This window comes from Neomonachus schauinslandi, chromosome 9 (assembly GCF_002201575.2).
Source record: "Neomonachus schauinslandi chromosome 9, ASM220157v2, whole genome shotgun sequence".
Lineage (NCBI taxonomy): Eukaryota > Metazoa > Chordata > Mammalia > Carnivora > Phocidae > Neomonachus > Neomonachus schauinslandi.
Window position 1 is genome coordinate 84,104,029 of NC_058411.1, and position 18,557 is coordinate 84,122,585.

Sequence of the window (18,557 nt, forward strand, 5' to 3'; positions counted from 1 at the left end):
TGTGTGTTTGTCTTTTTTAACAAGTTATAATTCCAGAGCTGGGAGACGTTAGCCACTGTCTCATCCAAATGGCCTCATTTTATAAACAAGGAAACTAATTAAAGCTCAGAGAGATAAAGGGGTGTGTTTGATCTTTATTAATTTTAATGAAGCTTATTTTCTAATAAAAGCCATTGTCATAGTAAAATACTAAAACTCCTGATGCTGAGATGGATTTTTAGTTCTCAGCTGGGCTGGAAGAAAGAACTGGGAAGCGGAGTGGCTGTGGTTGGTTCCCAGGTCTGACATTAACCAGCTCTGCAGCCTCAGGCACCCTGCCTCCCTGGCCCCCAGCCACGCCAGGGAAAGGTGATCGCCCCTTCTAATTCTTAGCTTTTTAATCCAGTAGATTCAGTGGTGGTTGGCTTTTCTCAGAGGTCTCTTCTATTTTTAAAAAGCACTTTATCGTTCTCCTTTCTCTCTCTCAGATGTCCTCAAGCAGATATTTCCTAAGTGATTTCAGCAAGAGTCAAAGAAAATTGAGTTTTAGAAGATGACATTATGTAGATTACAGGCTGCCCTGATTCCTCTTTCTTTGAAGAAAATCTTGGGAAAGCATATTTGATGAGACTCTTTTTTTTCTTTTATAGTTTCGGGATGTGAAAATACCTGGTTCACAAATCAATAGTCTCTCACCATGTTCCCAAATCTGACAGAAGATTCAAAACAGCCCACTCTCCAGCCACTCAACAAACGCCTGCAGCCTACTGAGGGCCCTACCTTTTCCTCCTAGAAGCTACTACTACTGAACATTCGTGGGTACAAATCCTTCCCCATGTGGAACGGTCTGCCCCACCATAGGGGAGCTCTTGCCTCACCCACCACGGAGGGCACGTGGTGACCCTGCAAGACCCACTACACGGAGGACATCTATTGGACACAACCATTTGCTGAGCACCTACGAGGTGCCTAGGTACTGTTCAAGCTGCGAGAGACGGCAGTAAGTAGTAACTTCCAATTATTTCAGACTGGAAAATAGGGCAATTCTAGCTACGGACAATGTATTTAAAGTGTTACTACTACTTTAACAACAAAGAAAAGGGGTCCTTAAGAAAAAGCTGAGGTCAAATTCTTAGATTTCAAATATTGAAAACTACGAGTCTAATTATCCCCTTTTGGAAGAACCACAGGAATTAAGGTTCCCTTGATCTGGCCCAACCATTACTGTAATTATTAATGTTCATCTTGGTGTGAACCAAAATAAATGTTTATTGAACAACTCCCTCTATACGAAAAAAGAATGCAGCATTCCGGCTTCAGTCTGTAGCCAGTGACTCTGGTCCTTATCTCTGTGACAGAATATCCTCTACCATACACTGCATCCTGTTTCCTACAATTGTGTGAAGGTGACCCCTTCCACTGCTGTCTATGGAGAAGTTAGCAAACTATGGCCCGCCACCCGTTTTTGTGAATAAAGTTTTACTGGAACCCAGCCACACTCATTTACCTATTGTCTATGGTTGCTTTCATGCTATCATGGCAAAGGTATTTGTGACACATCAAATGGTCCAGAAAGCCTAAAATATTTACTGATTGGCAAGAAAAACCTTTTAACTCCTGCTTCAGAGAATGAGAGGACATCAACAGGGATGCTGCTAGGGGTAGAGAAGGAATAACTTCTAGTAACCGTGACAGCAATAATAGTTATAAAATTGGACCTCTGGCCAGAGCTGCTAACATTTCCAAGTGCTGTCCCTGTGTTTCTCGTGTTTATCCTTGCAGAAAGTCATCCCATCAGGCTTACAGTCGCTGCCCTTTCACAGCAATTGGGGCTTTTTCCTTTTTAGTTCTCAGAGTACAGTACCCACAAGTCAGCTCAACTCTAAAAAGATTTTTTTTAATTGCCAGGAAGTGCCCCATTCCATTGAACTTTTGCTACATCTATTGATCTGGGCCTACTGTAAAATCGGGTTTTTGGAAGTATCATATTTTAGACAGCCCAGGATAACCTTTTGACAAAGATGCCACAGAAAATTTTAAAATTCACTTATTTTCCTTGGCTAGCTGTCCTCCTACAAGCCTACTGGAAACCGCAGAGAAGGTACTATGTTTGTCTTGCTATTTGTTCTGCAATTAAGTTCAAAGAAATGGATGAAGAAATCCCAGTTATTACAACCAAAGAGATTCAACATTTATTTTATCATAAAAGTCCATCAAATAAAACTATATACAAGATCCATGCAAGGAGTCCAGTTACACACAAGACACATTTAAAACCTGGTTAAAACACAATCTCCACAACAGCAGGGAATAAAATCATTAAGATCAAGTATCCTTAGTGAGAAACATAATCATGTTTATATTTTGGATGCTGCTTGAATCCAATTCTCTCCCCAACAATGAGGCACTGGATCACCCACTCTTGTGACACCACAGGCAGCTGCAAAGCTTCAGCACACTTCAGCACCGAGGCTGGGCATGAGGGATCCGTCACCACCACGTCAAATACCCCTAACGCAATATCTGCAGGAAGCAGGGGAAGGTGAGGGAGGAGAGGAGACTCAATTTAGCCTTCCATTAAAAAAGATGTGCTTCCTAGCCAGTATGTCGCATTGTGCCCAAACTGAAGCCTTTTATGTCAAACAGTGTTACTGATCACAACCAAAAATGAAAAGTTATAATCACTATATGCTAACCTTATAGATATGTTTATAAATACACCACTGGACACCAGTAGAAGCATCAACAGCCCAGTGCCTCACTCCTAGTGGCTCACCTCTTGAAGGTGGTACCTTTCTTTTAGAAACATGGATAACGTCAATCAGACTGCAAGGCCTAACATCTACGGGTCTAAGGACATCCTTGGAGCAATAACACCACACACACTTTCCAGGTACCTTTGTTATGGGCACTTGAATGGTGCTGCTTCACGGAGGCTGCCCCCCCAGTCATGAGGATCTCAGACCAGAGCTCCAGGAAGTTCTGCTGTTGGTCTGACACCAAGAGTACCTTCAGATTGTGGAAAGGGTTTTCACGGGGTTGCCTACGAAGGAGTCAGAGACACAGCACCTTGGAATTGGAAAAGACCTTAGCATGACAGATTACATCCAACAAGAGCCCCTCTGCAAAGGGACTTGGGCACGTGTGAATGTTTTCCAAAGCCTTGCATTAGGGCACCACTCCCCTTCTCTCCTGTGAATCATGTCTATTCTCTGGGATCCTAGCCTTCTAACACAGCCGTTCTGCTGTCCAGGTCCATCCTGGGACTGAGAATAAAATGCCTTGCTTAAAACTTAGTCCCTTAACCTTAGAGGTCAAGACTACTAAACCTACATGGAAATCCTCACACATTTTCAAAAAGGTCCTTAACCAGGATACCTCAGGGACATAAACTAGATGAACTGCTGAAATGAACTCACTCAAATTCTCTAATTTATCCTATGACGATTCTAGTTTCTAGAAATACTCTCACCTAGATTCTCCCCCTCCAGAAGCTTGCTGTCTTCCTGCCTACCATCCTAGATGGGCTCTCAAATACTCACCAATCCAGAATTCTTTGCTCCTCAAGGCTGTACCCAGCAGGCAGCAAATAATTGCGGTAATTCTGGAGTTGGTTGGCATGGCAACTATCATGGACCCAGACATGAGACACACAAGGAATCCCACTGGCAAGGCACAGGAAATACTTCCGGGTTCGACAGTGCTGATCCGCAATTAGGAGACACTGGTAGGCTGTATTACACTGGAAGAAAAGGAACAGAACCAATGGGTCTGGTGACTTCTGCAGAAAGCCCCTGAAGAGCAGCCCTGAGTCACAGGGGACAGATCTAAACAATTCCAAATACTACCCAAAATGCGGTTGAGCCTATCCTTCTGCCCAATGCTTCCTTTCTCAATGAAAGGCCCAAGTGACTTCCCTAGATACTCTCCCTGCCTCAACTGCAGGTTTTTCTGGGGGCCTGAACCCTCAAGGGACAACCCAATCGCAGGTATTCAACCCTCCAGGCTGAGAATCAGCAACACTGTAATAGGGATTTCTATTAAACACAAATTTGAATCTGCTCTTGTCCCAGAAACAGAACCACAGCCTTTAACAAACAAGGGTTCTAATTTCTCTTCCTTACACACAAGTAAAAATTCTATCTCATGCAAAACCTTGTAGCAGTTTCCCAGTGCCTGAACTGTCCACCTGGTGTACCCAACCTCCCCGTCCCCTCCCTGTCAGGTTCTTCTCACCCCTGCCCCTCCAGGAAGCGACACAAAGAAACTCCTCACCTGGGCTTCATTGAAGTCTTCAAGAATATAGCCAGCTCCTGCTCGAAGCTGGGATTCTGTATACTGCTTGTTGAAAGGAGGAATTTCTAAAAATTCTATTTAAAAAAACAGACAACCAAGATCATAATTACTAGTTGGCTTCTTATTCGCTACTTTAAGCCTGCTTCTTACTGCCTCCTTTTACACTCCCCCCGCTATCTCTATAGCACTATATCCCAAAGACAGACAGATCAAAGGTTTTCCCATGGGTCAGAAAGAGCTCTGTCATGAGGATTACAAAATGCTGCCAAAAGAAGGGACAAGAGCAGAAGGGGTGGGGAAGATGAGAAATGGGGTGGGTCCTAGACCTAAAAACGTCAAAGGTTTCTGTACTGAGTCATGGGACTGTTAACAGGGATGGACACACAACCAGTTCCCATGGTGAGGTATTCCAATTTGAGTAACCCTTACCATCAGGACGCTGTCCCTTAGGTCTACCCTCAATCTCTCCTGCAAACTACGCCCATTTCCTCTAATTCTGCTGGCTTGTGGAGACAAAGAATAGCTGATTAAGCACTTTTTCTAATAAAGCCTTCAAACTCCCCCTTAATCAGCATTTTTACCCCCTATACACTAAAACTTTGAAGAACCAGAATGCTCAAAGTAAGTAGGGTTTCTAAAATGTAACTGATTAAGTGAAGGTTAGCCAGAAAAATCCTATTTCAACCTTTTTATTGAAAACTATCTACCTTTGATGATCTTGAAGTACCTCAGGACACTGAACATCAATGACTGCATTACAGTCTTGAGGGTGAAGTAGAAGTTATGAGAGATGAGGCTGAAGCTGTAATGACCCTAGGCAATTAGAAATTGCTTCTTTTGACCAAATATCTGCTCCTCTCATATATAAATAACACATTAAAAAAAGAAAAGAAAAAAGCAAGACATTAGAGATTTTAGTTAATTAGGACTTCTGAGAAATTAAGTTCTAATGAACTTATCACAAATAAAAAACCCAACCAATTTCATAGGAGTTCAGTGCCAGGACCACTCCCCATCCCCCTCATGCCCAATGGTAAACGCCGGCAGAGCAGACCCCTGGCAGAGAGGCCAGCCCTGTGGTGCCCTCCCTGCCTGCTGGAGCTGCCTGCAAGTGCAGGGTGCCCCACACTCAGGCCTCTACACCTCCGGGTAGGTCTGACTGGCAAGCCCATTCACCTTCATCGCTCTTCTCTTGACCAAGCATCCTCCATGTTCCTCTTAAAATGAGACTCTCAGAATATAGCAGGACTATTTCTCAGCCTTGTCACCACATCCTGTTGATCCATCTCAATGTACCTCGTCACAATTTTCAGTACCAACACTCTACTGCTGAGTTACTGCCAAGGCCTCGCATGGTCCTTTTTCCCAAAACTTCAATGTTATGTCTGCTTAATCCAGGTCTGTTTCTAGTCCTGACCTATTTAGATTTTAATCCCCAGTTATATTTCTTTGCATCTGTGTAATCAAAATATTACCCCACCTAGGCAGTAGTCCACTCCTCTACTTTTTCTCATTTTGGATTTTTCTTTTTTGCAGCTTATGAGTGGCCCTGCCCCACCAGAGGCTAAAATGAACAGGTTTTTAATTCCATCATCTAAATCAAGGACAAAGGTACTAAATGAACCCAAGTCTAGAGTCAAATCCCCATGGCTGATAGGTCCCTGATGGTATGCCTCCCAACATATTCTTAATTCATTAATAAATAGGTCTCACTAAATGGATTCAAATATTTTATGAGCTTCTGATCTAAAGTAACATCTAAGAAATTCCCATTTTTCTTTAAAACTGTTAATACTCTGTTAGAAGATTGTTTTAGTAAAAATGTCTTCAGGCTTCTTGAGATTGAGGGACATTCAATGTGCCAAAATTATCAAGGACTTTGGTACTGTTGGGCAATGTCCAATGATAAAGGAGCAACATAAAACAGACATGTTCACTATAACCACATTTTCCACAAGAAACCTGGAAATCGGGGCACCTGGGTGGCTCATTTGGTTAAGCATCTGCCTTTGGCTCGGGTCACGAAACCAGGGTCCTGGGATCCAGCCCTGCATCAGGCTCCCTGCTTAGCCCTGCCTCTCCCTCTGTCTGCTGCTCCCCCTGCTTGTGCACTCTCTGTCAAATAAATAAAATCTTTAAAAAACCTGGATATCTCCCTTAAAAAATGCCCAATTTCCTCCTCATTTAGACAAGGCCTACCTCCCCTCACTTTTTGGTTACAAGGTTGAGATTAAAAACATTTGATATATCAGCAATGGAGGGAATTTTTATGAGCTGAGTTTATTAATCTCACCCAGGGTCCCAGATTTTTAAGGAACTGGACCATCTGCATCTCATACCAAAGCTGGCTTTCTTGACCATGCTGTACCAACCCACAAATAAAACATCTACAGAACTGCCTTATGAAGTCCTGGTCTAGTGAAGGGCTAGGAGTGTGCTGGAGAATAAGGAAGGTCCAGAGTCTAGCAATACTGTAAAAGCAAAAGAAAACAAGACCACAAACACTGTTTTGATGCCATAGCACATTTCGCACAATCCTCAAGGGACTCATTATGATCAAAGTGAAACTACACTCTTGGCTAGGAAAGTCTTCATAAACCTTATCTCCAATGATACCTATCTCAATTCTGTCTGACAAAAAAGGCTGGGTGCACACTTAACCTTGAAACCCCACACATACCACACCTGCTCCCGCATGCCAGAGCCGATCTTACCAATCACTCTGTTTATGCACCTTCCAAACAGCATAAACCCTACCTGGAACTCCCCAACCACCCTTCCTACGTCTCTACAGACCTCCACATGGCTGCGGTTGGTGAGATAGAGTTTTGGTTAGTTAGCGAAGAGTCATCCACACACCTGAAATGCCAACCATCACAGATCTGCAGTGCTGCTATTTTATGATAACCATGTTCCCTAATTCAATTCCCTCTTGCAAGATTCAACTCTAACCTGCAGAACATCATCCCATCTGGACCTTTAGCTTTCGCAGAAACATCTGGATGCTGCTGTTGTCACTTAATAGTGCATACGTTTGTATGTGACCATTTTCTCTCCTAGAGCACACACTCTTTAGACAGTTGAAACAATTTTTACCTCTTCCCACTGCAGCCTTCACTCAAACCCTATGTGACAGGCAACGTAGAAATGCAATATATAGATGGTAGTTTAAGGTTGAAGAGAGATATAAGAGTTGAAAAGGCTTAGAAGCTGTTTGTCTGTAATGACCCTAGGGCTCTGGGCACCCTACATTCTCAGTCTTATGCTCAGACCTCAAGAGACTGAACTTCAGCCCCAACGTGGGTTTGCTCTAGCAGTTGGCCCTAGAACACAGATGGGAAAGCAGCAGGGCATTCAGAAACTTGACAGATCTGGATGACTGCAGTAGGATAAAATGAACAGAGGTTCTAGTCCCAAGTCTACCATTATTGCAGAAAAAAGCAATTATTTAACCTCTCCAAGCTTGTTTCCTCATCTGTAAAGCGGATGGTAAGATCTCTCTCCCACCTGCCTCACAGTGTTGTTTTGAGGAGCCACCAAGAGGAGTTTTGTGGGAACAGTCTGTAAATCAAGAAGCAGGGCTCGTTCATTTTCCCCGACCAAGATCCCAGATGCCACCGGCACTGCTTCCTTTACAGGCTCACAGAGTGAATGGAAAGGAAGAAAATGCCCAAGTGTCAGAGCCCCCAGGGCTTCCTAGGGACTTACCCTCCTCTTCCTCACTGCTTCCTGTAGGACCGTCTGGCAGTTTGGAGCGACTGGCCAACTTGTCACTGGTTGTGGCCATGGTGAGAAGAAAAGCATAGCCCAAAAACAAGGTCTTGTTGAGGGGCAAAGGCCCTCTCTGCTCTTCCAGGGCAGAGGGTTCACCCATGTTGTCTCCACTCTCACAGGGGCTCACAAACTCTCCTGCCCCCACCGCCCCTGGAAAGGACAGAACACAAGTTACTAGAAGGCTACAGACCACCAACTGGGCACAACGGGACGGGTAGGCAGTGTCCTGATCAACTCTTTTGAGCTACTGACCAAAGACCATTAACCTAGGACTCAATAACCTAGGACCCAATTTACAGTGTAGAGAAATGTGATGTATTTAAATTTTACAGTCATGATGATATATACATGATTTTCATAAATGAAAATCAACTAGTATTGTTTTTATACAGTGAAACCAAATACTTCCGAGATCATTTGAAGAAAGTGGTGGTTCTAAAACAAACAAAGCTTAGGTAAGAATGAAAAAATATTTGGAAATCTTCAGCCCACTTTCTCTGCCCAGTGCTCGCAATTCCCCAGGATATGTGATATTTTGAAACAGCCCTTAAAAACAGACAACAACGAAAAGCCCAAGAAATGTCCCTGGCAGATACTCCCACCCTACCCCTGACCCTCACCAGAATGGTGCACACAATACTTGGTAATAGTGTTCTTACACGTTCATGGAGCTCCATCAAACCAGCCCACTTCAACTGTCCGAGTTTCCAACCCTTGGGGGTGGGTGAGCGAACCAGCCAACCCAGGACTCCCAGAACACCCATGCTACGAGTGCCCCAATAAGTCCTCAAAAAGAAAACAAATACCTGATTTGGAGAAGCGGAATCATAGCCTCATTAGGAGGCTAAGATGACAGACAGGTCATGCCTCCCTAAAACAAAACCAGCAGGAGGAGAACAGTCTGCTGTAGTATGTATAAGCCTGGACTTGAAAGTCAAACTGCCTGAGTGTGAATTCTGGATTACTAGGTCACCTTGGGGAAGTTAGCCCACTTTGCTGTGCCTCAGATTCTTCACCGGGAAAATGCATTCTAGCACCTGTACCTCACAGGGATCATTTGAGGTAATATGTGTGAAGCACTTAGTTCCATGCCTCACATAACCTGAACACAACAGAAGTGTGAGATAGATATGAAGAGGACACAACCCAAATACACAGCAAACAAAAGAAGTTCTGGCGCCAGGACAATGTAACAATCAATGAAGTCCTTCAGTTTGCTGCACTGAGAGGGCTCCCTCAGGGCAGACACTGAGGCCTTTACGCCTGTGTCTCTAGAACCCCAGTGGCTGTGAATGGATCATAGCAGAGACTCTGTAAACAGAGATGGATAAATTCCTGTTAATATGAAGCATGAGGGACTGGAAAACAGTTGTTTGGCGAACAGTACGAGGAGGGGAGATACAGAGGGCATCCTTTCAAGAGGAAATCTGGGAGAGCCAGAGGACCCTGAGGGCAAGAGAGGGGGAAGCAGAGCCTCCTGAGGTAGAAGATGGTGCCAGGTAAAGGAAGAGATGTAAGACCAATTGCACCAATTTTGAATCTGCTTAAAATTCAATACTTCTTTCCCTCTTAGAACCTACTCAGAAGTCAATGGATGTTTCCAATCAAGACCTCGTGTCCTATCTACCTCTACTGGACTCTGCTGGGAGATGCATAAAGGTGGATGCAGTCAGCGGAGTACCACCTAGGGCTTGTGTGGGACCCCATCTCTGTAGCCAGGACAGAGGGGCCATCGCCACTTATCAGGCTGCAGCTCCCCAGCAGCTGGCCCTGCAGTCCACAGTGGTCTGAGGGAGAATGAGGCAAAAGGGAGCACTTACCAGGTTTCACAGTGGCAGACTTCCGGCCTCGCTTGGCAGGGGACCGTTCCTCTTCAGAAGTGATCAGTTTTCTTTTGCCTGAGAGAACTCCCGAGGAGGCACGAGGGCTTTCTGTGGTCTTGCGGGTAGGGGTTGTGCTGCTGCTGCTGGAGGCAGCGGGGGTGGCCGGGGAGCTGATGTTGCTGCGCCGTTTCCGCTTCCCTTCCACCAAATTATCTAGGGTAATAAGGATAAGCCAAAGGTTGGTCAACTCCCATGGTCCGAGGCCCTGGTCTTCAAGAAGCTGGGCAGAGCCTGAGTTAGAGATCACCACACCCTTTCCTCCACCTCCCACAGGGGCAGAAACCTCTTTCCAAGCCACCATCATTTCATTTCGGTCTCAGTCATGACCGAAATATGTCTGGCTCCCTGCAGAACTGGGGAGGCCAGAAGAATCTGAGAACTTACTATCTGGTCCCAGGAAGGAAACAGCTAGGCAGTGGCTCCAGAAAACGGCAGCTCATCAGCATCTCAAACACCACAGGAACAGTAAGATTTAGGGAAGCATGCTTACTGCTCTAGAATTCACTCCTCCCACCACAAAGCAGGGGCCCGGAGGCAGTTTCTCAGGAAGCAAAGGTCTTACCCAAGCTGATGTCTGCTGCCTTGGTGAGGGGTGTTACTGCTTCATAGGGGCCAAGGCCATACTGCTCCCTTAGTCTGTTTCCTTGCTCCAAGGACAAGATGACAGCCATTCGCTTGTACCACTTCCTTTGGCCTTCTTTTTCAATGCTGTAGTACAGCTCTCCAGACTCCTTCCTATGCCCTTTCACCACTCCTGGGTGGGAACAACATAAGAGCAGCCTGCTGTTGTTTTAGGTTGCTCGGCATCCACTCACAATGGCTCTGCACAGCGGGGTTGGGTCAGGGCATTAGGAGGTCCCACAGTGGGCTGAAGTTAGTAAAGAAATTCCAACTATCAATCCGAGACACCACCACCACTTAGGAATGTATGTAGCTACTACCCTGGGATTGGGACATGGAAAGTTTCTCAACAGAAGGAACCCTTTAGTTATAAAATAACTTCCTAAAGCCAGCCTTTATGAGTTGTCAGTAGTTCAATTGTTTTTTGAAGTGAAACGACATGTGGTTTCTTAACAATCCCATTATAATTTACTAAACCTTTCGTTCTTGGTTTCTTTGGAGGCTGATTGATAATTCTTGAGTTAAGTTGTAGGTGAAAGATAACATCACTCTGAGAGAGCATGTATCTGTGTGGCTAAATCCAAATAGAGAAATAGAGCAAAGAAAGGAAAAAATAAATAAATTCTGCCTCTCCTGCCTAATTTTCCCTATTATCTACTTCTTGCTCTGATTCAGAACCTAAAGATAAGGCCTCTAGGTTAGAAGGAACACAGTGTGGAGTATAAAAGGGATCAGGGCTGGAATTCAGGAAATCTGAGCCTACGTCTCATTCTGCCACCACCAAGCAGTGTGATCTTGGGTAAGACCCATTCTCAACCCTATGAAAAAGATCATATTCCTTCCCTCTGCCTATCAATAAACAATTTACACACACGTGTGCAATATATATATGTGTATACACACACACACAACACATATGTAAGATAAAAACAAGGCATTATCATGAACACCTTTTATAAGGGTCCATTTGTTTTCCCCCATTAGCCTGTGCTTGAACGAAGGGCTAAAAGAAACCCAGAGCATATGCCACCAAGGAAAGAAATACAGACAGGAAAGTAGGCCTTGGTTCTCTCTTTCTCTATACCACACAACCACTCCCTTTCCCCTTGCTTCTTCATCTCCTGGCTTCTTCATCTCTATCAGGAAACTAAATCACAGAGACCCCCTTCAAAAGGACAAAGAAACACAAAGCAAAAATATACTTCACACTGATGAAGAGTTACTAGAACTAGAAGCAGTCTAACACTGACATTAGTAGACAGCCTCAATAAATGAGACACAGACTCCCCACCCCTTGACGCGGTAATTCATCCTGGATAGAGACTGTCTCTTTGTCTTAAAGAGAACCTCCAAGATAAGCTTTATACCAGAAAAAGAAGAATGAATACATTTGATACAAACTACGTAAGCCACAGGTCATAAAAGACCTAAATCCATGTGCTACTAACAGATGCCACACAAAGCTAAGTGTTATCCAGAGCTAGAAGGTGAAGTTTAACAGTGAAATAAAGGGGCAAACAACAACTACTCCAGAGTCTACATCACAAGAAAGTCGGAAGACACTTCATCAGAGGCGCTGTTGTCCATTATATCCCAATCAGTGTTCCAAACAATCTCCAGAAATGATGTTATATCCAAATTAGCTCATAGAAAAGAGGCAATATATTCAAAGAACTGGCACATGAAACAGTCATAACAAATATAAATCTCTCACCATCACCATTATAGGGAACTGGCTACTTAAAAAAAAAAAAAAAAAAAAAAGGTAGCATTTTTCAACCCAGACAGGCACAAAAACACAGTACTAACAACTTCTTCCTAAGAAAAGTATCTCAATATATCTGTCACATTCACCTACTGGATTCCCAGCAAGGCAGGTACTATATGTAAGTCTCAGTGGTGAAAAGGAAAAACACTAACTTGGGGCACCTGGGTGGCTCAGTCGTTAAGCATCTGCCTTCGGCTCAGGTCATGATCCCAGGGTCCTGCGATAGAGCCTCGCATCAGGCTCCCTGCTCAGCGGGAAGCCTGCTTCTCCCGCTCCCACTCCCCCTGTGTTCCCTCTCTCGCTCGCTCTCTCTCAAATAAATAAAATCTTTAAAGAAAAAAGGAAAAACACTAACTTTACAGTGGACAAACCTGGCAAACACTTTAAGCGAGGGATAAAGGTTAACGAGACCAGTGATGTCCTGTGGATGTCACTGGCCTCTCTCCCCCGTATGATATAACAAGAAGGGCACTTCACCTCCACAGCAGTCTTTTCAAAACCCTTAACTCTGATCTAATCAAACAAAACATGAGACAAACCCAAACTGAGCGACATTCTACAAAATACTTAACCAGTATACCCCTCAAAACTGTCAAGGTCACGAAAAACAAGAAAAGATTCAGAAACTGTCACAGATCAAAGGAGATCGAAGGACACATGAGGGCTAATGGACTGGATCCTGGAACAGAAAATGGACATATGCAAGTTGGTGAAATCCAAATAAAGTCTGGAATTCAGTTAGTTAGTAAGGAGTCAAGGTTAGTTTCTTAGTTGTGACAATTCTACCACGCTAATGGAAGATGTTGACAACAGGGAAAGCTGGGAAGCTGGGTGAGGGGTGGACAGGGGCTCCCTATGCTATCCCAGTATTCTGCACTTCGCACAGTACTCTGTATACTTGAGTATTATACCAAAGTGAGCTCATTCAAAAATAAACAACCAAGGAAAACCAAAAAGCCAGTGTGAAAGTAACCAGTGTAGCAGGAATGGCATTTCCGGCTTTGGAGACCCCTGCAGAGCAGTTAGGCTGGAGCGAGTGCTCGGGGTAATAACTGACTGGAGAGAAGCCTGCCCCAGCAGACTCCACTCCCCTTTATTACCTGCACTGAAATACTCATCCTCGGAGAGGGCTGTCACTTCCGTATCCAGAGGAATGGGATCACACAGCAGAATGTCCTTGCCCAAAACATCACACTCGTACCCATCATCAAAGAGCAATTTATACTTCCCAGCTCCGACATCACGAGTGATTTTCCCAGAGTAAAAATAGCCATTGGACGACCACTTGGCTACAACACGGAGCCCTACAAAGCTATTCCCTGGAGAGGAGGCATCTAAGCCATCAGAAGGGCCAGCAGCAGCCTGGAAAGGAATCTCTGGAGAGTCACTTCGACGCAAAGCACCAGCACCCACGTCTGCTCGCCTGGTGGAGTCCGGCACTCGGGGCACAATACGGGTGAAGGATTTATCGTCTGGTGACATGCTGGGTGAAATGTCCTCTATGCCCAAGGGGCCAGGAACAGCTGTTTCTCTAAAGAGAGATAAGAGACAGGAGGCAGCAGTTAGAATTAAGAAAAGTACTTATCTACCAAGTTTCCCACTCCTTTGTCCATGGGTCTTCCTCAGCCCGTTCTTGGAGGACCCCATCACAGGCATAAGCCTGGTTTCTTGGTAGCCTCTCTGATCCCTGCCCGCTCCCCGGTCAGTGCAGACCCCTCATGCCCCTCCTGACACCCACATACTCTCTACTCCCCTCTCTTCTCTCTACTCCCTTTTTTTTCTGAACAAGTCATAGACTAAGTGTATCTCACACTACCCGGGTACCTGGTTCCAGTGGTCCGAGAAGGCGGGCGGCCCCTTCGCCCGCGCCCACGAGGCGTGACTGGAGCCTTCCCTCCCTGTCTGATGCCAAGGCCTGCATCACCATCCTCCTCACACACTGGCGCCCCTGTCTGACTGACCCCTTTTCTAGGACTAGAGAATGAAGACAGGTTAGTCTGACAGCACCTGCTATTGGGTCCTTTCTTCACAAAGTCTCCCCACGGCCCTTAAACTACATGCCAGGCCAACATGTGCTAGCCCTCCAGGGCAGCAGGAAGCTGGTCTGCACACCCACCACCAAAACTATCAGCCAGGGAGTGGGAGTGTACGATAACATGTAAAGGACATCCTCCTCTGTGCAAGTCTGTTCCCTCCTGACAAAGCCTCCTACCGCTGCCCTCAAGAACAGCACACCCATTTCTGCCCTGCCTTCTCTTCTACTTCAGGCTCTAGACACCTGCAGAGGGTAACAAAAAGCTAGGGATGTGTCAAGTTGGGGTCACTGGCCTAAACTTGTTGTACTCCCAACCAAAACACTTGTAGGCTACATAAAATGGGGATAGCAGCAGCAGAGGCCAGCATTCCCAAAGTCCCCTCACCTGTTTTCCTACATTTTCTTCGAAGTCTAGCTCCCACAGAGTTCCACCCCACCTCCCATGCAAAACCAAATAGGAGAGGAACAAAAGGGGAGGAAGAGGATTTGAGTTATCCTAGTTGGAGGACGGGGGGGATTTCCCATGACTCCCTTTTTCCTGTGATATTAAAATGTCAGCAACCCTGCCCCTGCTGTAGCTCTCTCTCCCTGGAGACCCTGTCTGCACCTCAGTTTTCCTGGGCCTCCTCGGGAGCTGGGCAAGGCAAAATCTGCGGGTTCTGTCCCGCTGGTTTTCCCTTTGAGTGGTCCGGCTCCTCTCCCTGAGCTGCCACTGCTGTGCATGGCTGAGAGGCTTGTCCCACTTGACGTGTGGTGTAAGCTGGATGCCTTGGAGGAGAAGGAGCTGATATCCCCCAGGTCCCCTGAGGAGCCCCCAGTCTGTGAAGGGGAAACTTCGGTTTCACATTCCTGACACTCTACAATTGGCTCTTCAGTCTCCTGCAAGAAAGAAATGGATACAAAAGCTAAAAGAAGCCACAATGACATCATGCTAACGTGGAGGTTGAAAAATCCTAGAGATGGATGGAAATTTCAATTCAGAAAGGCAGGAATCAGGAGACTTTCTGGAATAATGGAAATGTTCTGTATCTCGTTCTGAGTAGTGGTTACATACAATTAATTGTCAAAAGCCACTGAACTGAACATTTGAGACCTGAGCATTCTACAGGGAATATATTATAGCTCAATAAAAAATAAAGGTGATACTAGATTGGAAAGAAAGAGACCTCTATTATAAGCTAGTAAGTTAAATTATCTTTTTACTCGACAAATTCACAACCTTTACTGAGAAAACAGTAAGGATTCTAATCCAGACAACAGAGGCAATTTTCTGTCTGGGAGAAGAGAAGTAAGGAAGAAGGAAGGTTAGATGAGGAAAACGAGTGGTTAGGAGCCCTTCTGGGTATTTGATCAACAGTGGATAAAATTACATGTTTTTTGAAATTAGTTATATTACTTTTCCATAAATGATAAAGGAAATAGAAAATTACAGGCAAAAATAGGTTAAAAATGGTGTTACTGTTTAGAAAAATGAAAACCAAAAAGGTAATAAAACATACAAGGTTGCAGTATCATAGAAGACAGGAATGTCAAACTGACTTTATCTCACTTGCTGACTTTGACGGACTGGTAACTGGAGCTCAGTTTTAAGCAGCCCTTGGAGGCTAATTCCCAAGCTTATGCGAAAAGGTTCCCAGACCAATCAGTAACGTCCTCTCTGGGCACAGGACTGAGAATTACAGCCCAGGTGCTGTACATTTGCCTTCCTGGTCTAGACTGTTCATGCATTATTGTGCAGATCGTCAGAGAAGAAATGGAGACCTGTAAGACAGACTCTCCCCCGTCTCTGGGCATACAGTATGCAATGCATACACATTTAAATAATGCTATAAGATAATTAAATGATTATTTTTGACCACTCCCTTCTTGAAAATCTCTCCCTTGGAATCTACAAAGTCACTTTTACTTTCATTCCACCTCTTTAGATACTTCTATATGTGCTTGTTTTGGGGGTTCCTCTTTCTTGGTCTGATCCTTTAGAAACAGTATTTCACAGGACTGTTCTCATTCCCTTTTCTTACTCTACCGTGCTTTCCCTAGCCAGTCTTACCAGACTCATCCCTGCCTACCAACAACACGATGACTCAGCTCCAAACTCATAAATACAAATACCTAATAAACTTTACATCCCTTTGGATGTACTAAGGACACCTGAAATTTAACCCATCCAAAACACAATGTCGTCCTCTCTCCATTTCCTTGCCTTCGATGAATGAATCCTGGATATGCCCGGTACATCTCAACATCCCCCTACGGCTCTCTGCAGAGGCTGGTTTTTCTCAACCAAACCCCAATTCAAGAGTTTGGAGATAAGAGGCAACCTTGCTCCCCATTGCCATTAACAGACCATTTCTATCTCCCCACCTCTCGCTCCTACTAAGCTACTATTTGCCATTCTGTTAAACTTTCCTCTCCCCCTTACTCACCAACATCCTCCCACCCACTCACTCTCATGGATGAACAGCATAATTCCTGGTTCACAGCCTCCCTTCCCGGTCCATCCCTACTTCTGGCACTATTCTCTGTGGCTTACATCCATCATATGACCCTTCTGTAGCAACTCCCAAGTTCCTGATCTAATTACCACCATCAACCTTTTCCTCTACCTCAGCCATCTGTCCTCAGGGTCTTTACCAGAAACTGCACCACCTCTAAAAAGTGTCAGTGATAAACATGACTTTCTTGAATCGCTGTCTCCTATCACCAACTTGTCTGCTCTAGCTGGATTCAAGTCTCATTATCTGCCAAGGTCATCTGACTAAGCAGGTGTCATGAGCCCAGAACTGAAGTCAATCTCTTCACTTGGATATGGCAAATGAGTAGAGGCATGGCCAGCCTAAAAGGCTGGGATGCCAGGCTATATCTCTGTTGGAGATTAAGCCCCAGGAACAGTGGCCAGCTCCACCTGCCTTTGCAACCGTGCTGCAGTCAAAGCCATTGCTCTCGTAATGACTTAGACCCAGGCGCCAAGCTGGCCTGTTAAGAACTTTTTAATGTATTTGCTTACTTGTTTTCCTGTGTGTCTCTTCTACCAAACTACAGATGCCCTGTTAAGACAGAGATAGTAACACCATCTTCTTTCCTGGGTATATCCCCCAAATCGAGCACAGTGCATGCCACAAAAGAGACCCTTGGTAATTATTTCCTGAATGATCTTCTCTCTCAAACCAGTGTCCTATTTACATTCTTTGTCACAGTGTGTGGTACCACCATCTATCTAGCTGCACAGGCAAAAAGCCCAGGCACCATGTTAGATTCCTCCCTCTCCCTCAATCCCCACATTCAGGAATTTACCATAGTGTATCAAAATTTCCCCGCTATGTATTTCTTATATCTTTGTCTCTCCTCTCAGCCCCTACTGCCACTGTCCTAACCTGACACTCATTACCTCTCATCTGAACTATGCCTCAACCCATTCCAATCCATGGTTAAACTGCTGCTAATCTGACCTTTCCCACATACAAATCTGAGCACACCACTCTTTTCTCCAAAATTCTTTCAAGGCTCTCCATCACACCAAAGATAAAAATCTAAACTCTTCTCTATGGTATTCAAAAGCCCTTACGCTGTGGGCCTTTACCAACCCTGATGGCATCTTCTACCATTCCCTACCCTACTGTTGGTGTTATATGGAGCTTCTAAATATTCATTAAGCATATCACGCTTTCTACATATTTACATAACTTTTCATTCTGCCTTTAATGTCCTTCTCCCCCACCCCTCAACGTCATCTGCCACACTTTTGAGTGCTACATCTTCTGAGTAGTATTTTAGCCACCTTCAGGTAGCTGGTAGGTTCTGTCCCCTCTTCCTAACACATCTTTCCACCCTCTATAGCAGCAACCAAGAAGTTCTGGATTTGCTGCATGTCAAGTATAAGCTCCTAGAGAATAGGAGTCTTTTTTTTTTTTTATCTTCACAGTCCCCAGGGCCTGCCACAGTACTAGGAAACACAGTAAAAAAGAAGTTGCTGGTAAATAAACAAATAAAATTTCTCAAAGATAATAAGCAAACGATACAAGATATGAGGGAAGTTAAGCTCCCAGAATCCTCTGACCTCAACCTTCACACTCCTTCATGCATCTTTTTTGCTGCCTACCAACTAGACCATTCATGCCTGTGTGCTCTTTACTCTGTCTGTGCCTTAACTCACCAAGCTTTCTATGTGGAATGCCTTTCCCCCTTATCTCCCTACATCTAA

General features: G+C 44.8%; 2 protein-coding genes across 3 annotated transcripts in view; one reads left to right on the forward strand and one right to left on the reverse strand.

Moving 5' to 3' along the window:
* Positions 1–1,376, forward strand: part of TUBGCP4 (tubulin gamma complex associated protein 4) — a 34,463-nt gene extending 33,087 nt beyond the window's left edge. Inside the window, exon 18 of the mRNA XM_021695756.2 lies at positions 630–1,376. Coding sequence (XP_021551431.1) covers positions 630–642 — 13 coding nt within the window. The 3' untranslated portion in view covers positions 643–1,376. The remainder of the gene's footprint in view (positions 1–629) is intronic.
* A 914-nt stretch (positions 1,377–2,290) lies between these two features.
* TP53BP1 (tumor protein p53 binding protein 1) overlaps positions 2,291–18,557 on the reverse strand; it is a 72,549-nt gene continuing 56,282 nt past the window's right edge. For both annotated transcript variants that reach the window (XM_044918384.1, XM_021695755.2), the window contains 10 exons: positions 14,964–15,235; positions 14,146–14,295; positions 13,422–13,852; positions 10,495–10,686; positions 9,870–10,085; positions 7,984–8,199; positions 4,255–4,349; positions 3,522–3,721; positions 2,877–3,022; positions 2,291–2,502 (listed from right to left, as the gene is read on the reverse strand). In XM_044918384.1, coding sequence (XP_044774319.1) covers positions 2,315–2,502; positions 2,877–3,022; positions 3,522–3,721; positions 4,255–4,349; positions 7,984–8,199; positions 9,870–10,085; positions 10,495–10,686; positions 13,422–13,852; positions 14,146–14,295; positions 14,964–15,235 — 2,106 coding nt within the window. In that variant the 3' untranslated portion in view covers positions 2,291–2,314. The remainder of the gene's footprint in view (positions 2,503–2,876; positions 3,023–3,521; positions 3,722–4,254; positions 4,350–7,983; positions 8,200–9,869; positions 10,086–10,494; positions 10,687–13,421; positions 13,853–14,145; positions 14,296–14,963; positions 15,236–18,557) is intronic.